Source organism: Pediculus humanus, genomic scaffold, assembly GCF_000006295.1.
Source record: "Pediculus humanus corporis 1103172107534 genomic scaffold, whole genome shotgun sequence".
Lineage (NCBI taxonomy): Eukaryota > Metazoa > Arthropoda > Insecta > Psocodea > Pediculidae > Pediculus > Pediculus humanus.
This window is the reverse complement of record NW_002987150.1, coordinates 3560-11272: the sequence shown is the minus strand read 5'-3', so window position 1 is coordinate 11272 and position 7713 is coordinate 3560. Positions and strand designations below refer to the sequence as shown.

Sequence of the window (7713 nt, the reverse complement as noted above, 5' to 3'; positions counted from 1 at the left end):
TTAAAAAACTTCTCCGAGGGGTTTGATTGTCAATTCGTGTATTTGAACGTGTGGAGGAGTTGCTAAAACGTATAAAACGCTGTCGGCAATATCCTTTGGCTTAAGTATTGCGGTGGTCATTGATTTTTTATTAACATCATCGTTTAATGCTTCTAAAGCTCCTGGAGTTAAACAAGAATCTCTTATATCCGTTTCAACCATTCCGGGGCTGATGCTCTGGAATTTATTAAAAAAAAAAAAACCAATAATAATAATAATTATCGTCAATTTTTTTTAAGCGAGAAAACTCGCTAGAATCACGTCGGTAATTTTTTTTTTATTTAGTTAATACACAAAAATTGACTCTCGTTTTTTTTTTTTTTTTAAATCCAATTCTCTTTACGATATATAAAAAAATATTTATTATTATTATTATTATTACTATTTTTTTACAAGGAGATTTATGTGTTAGAAAAATGGCTTTTGCAATAAAATGTTTGCGAAATAATAATAAATTCGTTACGTTTTTTTTTTTTTTTTTTAAAACCGATTTGAAAAACATTTGTAAAACTTTCGTGTCGATACATAACAACTGTTTTTATTTATTTTTTTTCTAATAATAAAATAGTAATTTATTTATTTATTTTTTTTCCCTTCGTTTTTTTCTACTTAAAACAAAACAAAACAAATTCTTAATATTCTATCCTTGTTGTTATTATTATTATTAAAAAAAAAGAAAAAAATTATTAACTCTAAGAAAAAAATAACATTACATAAAATTATACACGTGTATAATATATAAATATATATATTTTGTTTTAAAAGTTTAAAACGTAAAATATAAAAAAAAAAATTTATTTTAAAAGATAAAAAAAAAAATATGTAAAGAAGTAAAAAGATGAAGTAAAATATGAAAAAAATGATTGTGAACAAGATGTCAAGTGAAAAAGTCAACTGGAAAAGCTTACTAGTCGTTCTTTAAGCTCTTCTTAAAAATAATAATAATAATAATAATAATAATAATAATAATAATAATAATAATAATAATAACCAAAGAAGCAGACAAAAGGCTGAAATACAGAAATTTGGAAATTGAAATAACCAGGATGTGGGGAACAAAAACTGAAACGATTCCGGTCATCGTGGGAGCATTGGGAGCCATGCCAAATTCAATAAAAGGAAATTTAAAGAAGATTATGAAGAACCTAAAAGAAGAAACCATCCAGGAAATCGCACTATGTGGGACGGCCCACATTCTTCGGAAAATATTATAAATAGCACCACCGATATTCGAGTATTTGTCCCTAGATCGGGTAGAGACCTGGATAAATGCTTAAAACCCCGACAAATAAGAGCCTTGTCGTGTTTAAGAGTGACCATAATAATAAAAGGAAAAAAGTATAAAAAATTCCTTAAAAAAAAAAAAAATTAATCCCTCCACACAAAAACTTTTCTTTTTTTTTTTTTTTGATTCTTTTTTTCATAAAAAAAAAAAAAAACGAAATTCAATTTCGCGACATCATTTTAATTCTATTATTAATATTTTTATTAATAATAACAAAACTTATTAAAACCATTTATCAAACGATTAATTTTATTGAATTTTCTTAATTAAAAAATATCTCACTCGTAATTTATCCATGTTAAAAAAATTTAATAATAATAATAATAATTTGACTTACGGTAACGCGAATTTTCGATTTTAAATATCTTAATTCTTGTCTTAATGTTTCCGTCAATGCTGTGACTGCATATTTACTCGCTGCATAAATATTAAATTTTGGAATTTCCGTATTCGGTATTTGATGACCTGCAATGCTGTAAATAAATATATTGTTATGATCCCGTACTCAATATTCACATTTTCAACTTTTTATAAACAAAAGACTGGCGACGAACTCAAATTGTTCTTCTTTAGAAGCGAAGCTTCTAAAGACTCCTTCTTTTATTTTATTTGCAAGTGTTTGCTCGAACATTCGAAACAGTTGACTGACGAAAGACCAAAGTAATATAGGCAAGCTACACAGCTTGGCGTTGGTTCATTTTGATTTTTAGTCTAGCTGTAATAAGTTCTTGTTTATTAATATTAGTTTTGTTAGTGATAGTTTTAAGTGCTTGTTCATTACTTACAAAAATAAAGAACGAACCGAATATAACAATATATTTGACAAATATCAATAATAATAATAATAATAAATGTATATATAAATTTCTTTTTAAAAAAATTGAGTAGGAAAAAAATATGATGATGATGATTAGAATGAAAAGCTCTAATTAATATAAAAATATAAAAAAAAATTTCCGGAAAATTTTTTTTTTTTTTTTAATGACGACAAAGTTAATAATAATAATAATAATAATAATAAAAAGGAGAGAATGAAAAGATTTTAAAAAATAAAATTAGCTTATTATTAGCCTTCAATTATACATTAAAAAAAAATTTTTTTTTGTGTCGTCGTCATCGTCGTCGTCGTTTGTGAATTTTTAAAAGCGTTTTTTTTTTTAACTCTTAAAAGCCTTTGAATAATTTTTTTTTTACATTTTAATAATTTATTATTATTATTATTATTATTATTATTATTATTATTATTATTATTATTATTATTATTATTGTCATTTAAAACTCGAAAGAAAAAAAAATTTAATAATAATAACGGTATCGATTTCATTAATACGAATTTTTAAAAAAGAATTTTTTATAATTATTATTAAAAAAAAGGGGGGTTTGGTTAGGGGCGGAAAAGAGGAAAGGGGGAAAAGGGGGAAAGGGGAAGGGTGGGATAAGTTGAAAAATATTAAATTAAATTTTTTTTCGTACCTGTTTATGTTTATTATATGGCCATTATAAACTCCTGTTTCTTTCATTAATTTGTAAGCGTGTTGAGTGCAAATAGTTAAGCCTAAAACATTTACATCGAGAACTTCTTTAAAATGTTCTATTTTTCCATCTGGAAAAAATAAAAAATTGATTTTAATATCATTGATTTAATAAATTATTACAAAAAAGTAATAATAATAATAATGATAAATAATTCAATTGAAAATATCATACGAATATTATAACGTATAAAAAGTTTATAACAAAAAAAAAAAAAAAAATTTTTCTACCTATCAACATTTCTTGACGAGCGATTCCAGCATTGTTCACCAAAACGTGTATTGTTCCAAATTTATGTTTTATCCACTGGAAAGTTCGTGCTATTTCCTCTTGTTTCGTTATATCTCCCTTCCACGGAACAAGTTCTCCCTTTATTCTTCCAAGTTTTTCTTTTAATTCTTCAACTTTTTCAATTCTTCTCGCCAATCCAATTACTCTTAATCCTTTTTTGGCTAATTCTTCGGCAATGGCGGCTCCAATTCCGGCGCTTGCACCCGTAACGAGAGCAACTTTACCCATCCATCGATCCATTGTAAATATTTCGTAAAAATGTTTTTTTTATTTTTATTTTTAACTAACTCTATTGTTTAAAAACAAAAACAAAACAAGCAGCAATATAAATTTTATTGGGTGGCAGTTTAAAAAGAATAAAATAATAATAATAAAATTCATTATTTTAAACATAAATAATAATATTATTAATGATAATTTTTTTTTTTAAATGACTTTACGAACGAATGATTATTATATTATTAGGTGTGTTCAATATTTAAATATGGGCGTTATTATTATTATTATTATATTTTTTTTTTAAATATTTAAATTTTTACGGTTAAAATTCGAATAAAAAAAAAAATTTAACATTCAGGATCGGAGGGAATAAAATTTTTTTTTTATTTAAAAAAAAAAAACTTTTGATTATTGGGTGGTGGTGTTAAAAAAAAAAAGTTTTTTAACATTTTAAAGTTTATAAAAAATTCAGATAATTAAAAATAATAATAATAATAATTATTATTAATTCCCTAAATGCCTTTTCGTTCATAAATGAAAGAAAAGTTCGAAACAAAAAAAAAAAAAAAAAAGAAAGAAAAACTTTAATTAAACGGAGTTAATGAATTCAGGTAAAAAGTATAAAATACCTACCTGTAACAGTATAAGATAACTAAAAAAAAAAAAATTTTTTTTTTAATAAAAAAAAACCGTTATTATAATTCTTTTTTTTTTTATTTTTTACTTCGTTTTGTTTATTTTTATTTTATTTTTATAAAAACAATTTAAATTAAATAAATAAATTTTTTTTTTAAATAAAAAAATATAACGCAAATAAATCTCGTGTTGTTTGTGAAACTAAAAAAAAACAATTATTATTTTATTTAAATTAAATTAAATATTATTATTATTATTATTAATGCATTTAAAACGATTATTTGAGAAAAAGTGGAGGGAGGGAGGGTGGGAGGATAGAAAGGGGGAGGGCGGAAAAACCAAAAAAAAAAATTAAAACCTGATTTACGACAAATTTTTAAGTACCTATTCCCTATTTTTTTTAAATGATAAAAAATGATCATATTTAATTTTTCGTCAGGGCCGGATTGGTGATTTTATATTTTTCCATTGCTTTCAAATAAAATCATTTCCCACGATTCGTTATTAAACTGTGTGATAAATTTACGAACCGGAAATAACATAAAAATTATTTTTTTCCTTTTCCAAAATATAAAAACTTTACAAAATTTTAGTATTTAAAGAAAAAAGAAAATAAAAGTTTTGTAAAAAAATAAAAAATAAAAATTTAAATTCCTTTGAATAAACGTAAATGTGTAAACTTACTTTGATCTTTACCTTATATTATTTATATAATTTCTCTTTATAGAGATTAAATAATTTATTTTTTTTTTAATGTGGATAAATATATAAATACACCAAAATGAATGAAGGGGGAGGAGAAGGAAGTGGAGAGGGAGGAGGGAAAGAAAGGAAAGGGAAAGGAGGGAAAAAGAAAAATTCTTTTTATCTACATTTCTATATATAAAAACTTCTAATTATAAACATTTTAAAATTATTTTCAAAAAAAAATATTTTTATAAAATAATAATCATAATAATTATTATACATAATTAAAACTGTAGACGAAAAGGAAGTGACGTCATATTAAAATTATTTTACGAAAAAAATTAAAACGTTTTTATTAAGAGTACTACACCGGTGTTTTTCTACAATAAATGTAAATAAAATCGAATGAACATTATTTAATAAATGATTAATAATAATATTATTAATAATGATAATAATAATAATAATAATAATATTAATAATAATGATAATAATGATCGACATTCGATCGATTCGAGGGAAATGATTTAAAAAAAAAAAAAAATTTTATTTAATTACTTTTGGTACTCTTGTTTTTTTATATATATATAAAACAAAAGTTTTATTATTATTATTATTATTTAAATAACATTTATATAAAAAACTAAATAATAATAATAATAATAATAATAAGATCAATAAGTCAAGTGCCCCCTTAAATAAAAAAAAAAAAAAATAGGGAAAGCATAAATAATTTTTTTTTTTATTAGGAAGAGAGAGAGAGAGGGGGGGAGGGGGAGGAAAGAGAAGAAGAAAAAAGGGATGAAAGAAAGGAAGGAAAAGTTTTTTTTTGTTGAAATGTAAAATAAAAAATTTTAATTGCTTTATTAAAAAAAAAAAGAGGAAGAAAAGTTTCACGACAGGTTTTTTTTTCGTGAACGCAATTTTCAAGATGCACAAGAGGAAAAAAAAAAAAAATTTCTCTCTCTTCTCGCGTTTATTTTTTCTTCTTTTTTTCCAATTCTCGATTTTTCTTTTTTTTTCTTTTTCTTTTTATTTATCAACGCAAATTGCTTATTTAAAAAAAAAAAGCAGTAAAAAAAATTAGAAAATTTTATTTCTGAACAAATTGAATGTTCTCAAAAAAAGGGGAAATTTCAAAAACAGAAAAAAAAGTAAAATAATTTTGTATTTGAAAACTCAGACTATTGAATGAATTCGAACAGGGAACGAAAAATTTTTTTTTTTTTTTTTTCTTAAAATGAACAGCTTCTGCTAAACGAATTTTCCTTATTTTTTCTTCTTAAATTATTGACGTAAATTTGGTATGTGTTTCTAACAGATTTATCGACATCACGCTGTTTTTATTTTTTTCCTTTTTGACAAACATTTTATTTACTATTACAAAATATTTCACCTATAATTTATATGTTTTATTTGAACCGCCATTTTGTTTTTTTAAAACAAGCCATAATTACAAGAGCCTATCTTTACATAACGCAAAAAAAAAAATTTTAATTTTTTAATCTATATGTAAAATTTATTATTATTTTCAATTATTACTATTATTATTATTCATATTTACCATCATGCAAATTATTTGCAAATCAAAACGAGTAGTAATAATAATAATAATAAAAATAACTATTATTACAGAAACGTATAAAATTTTAATAATTACACAAACGCCTCCTTTTTATTATTATTTAATAAAAAAAAAAAAACAAATTTTAATTTTAACGAGAAAAACAATAATAATAATAATAATAATAAATTTTAATCGGCAACCCGTTGTTTTTATTATTATATAATTGATTTTTTAATTATTATTATTATTATTATTATTACTTAAAATCAAAAGGAAAAAAAAATGAATTTCGATGCTTACGTACAAAACTATAAAAATTTTAATTAATTTAAAAATTGAAAGAAAAACGTTATCGTCGTGATAACAATTTTCCATGATAAAAAATAAATAATCGGGGAGGAGGAGGAGGGGGAGAATAAGAGAATTTCCAGATTTTTTTTTTTTTTTTTTTTAAATAAATAAGTGAAAATGCCGAAACTTTTCTTTTCTTTTATTTTACGTATGTAACTCTTTTATCAATCCCTTATGAAATATTATCTGCTTATTGTTATCACTTTTCAAAGTTAATTTGATAAATATATATATTTTCCTTTTCTTTCTCTCTCAATAATAATAATAATAATAATAATAATAATAATAATAATAATAATTTTCACAATAACATAATAATAATAATATTTTTTAATAAAATTTATAAATTTTTACCCTTTTTCGCTTCCCCCTCTCACCAAAAAAAAAAAAAACCATTTAAATTATAATTCGTATGTGAAAAGGTAAAATAATGGGGAGGGAGGAGTAGGGAAAGGTTAGGGAAAGGTAAGGGAAAAAGTAAAACAAAACAATATGACGTTGTGTTTGTGTATTTTTTTTTTTTTTATTTTAAATTTTTTATTTTTTACCTAAAAAAAAAAAAAAAAATGTTTTTTTTTTTGCATTTCCTTCCATGTCATTTGCAGTCTACCGCTATATAGAACATTAAGCAAATAGGTTGAAGTTAAGATATATATATATATATATATATATATATATATATATAAATATATGGAATGAGAAAAATTTATTCTACCGTCTGAGCTTTCCAACCGTGGAAAAGCTTTTCAAATTTACGAGTTTTATAACCTTCCGATGAAGTCGGGTAGGTAACCTTATAACAAATAGGAAACGGTACAATTTTACCAGAAATTATATTTAATTTGTTTTTAAAAAAAATTATTATTAAAACCTGATGATACCTTTCTTCTCCTCTCTCTTTCTCTCTCTCTCTCTCTCTCTCTTTCTCAATCTTTTCTCTTTCTTTAAATGTCTCGTATATATATATTCCCTTTTTTTTATTTATAAAAATTACATTTAATCGTAATAACTAATTACTTTAAGTATAAATAAATAATATTTTTTTTAATAATCTATAAAATAATAATAATAATAATAAATTTTTACTATCGATTATAAAAATAAA

General features: G+C 22.5%; 1 protein-coding gene across 1 annotated transcript; it reads right to left on the bottom strand.

Annotated features, from left to right (window-relative positions):
• Phum_PHUM184020 (alcohol dehydrogenase, putative) lies at window positions 1-3388 on the bottom strand (the record flags this gene model as incomplete). Its single annotated transcript, XM_002425187.1, has 4 exons — window positions 1-216; window positions 1662-1797; window positions 2798-2927; window positions 3088-3388. The coding sequence occupies 4 exons, from the start codon at window positions 3386-3388 to the stop codon at window positions 1-3; spliced, it is 783 nt and encodes a 260-aa protein (XP_002425232.1).
• Between the last annotated feature and the right edge of the window lie 4325 nt (window positions 3389-7713).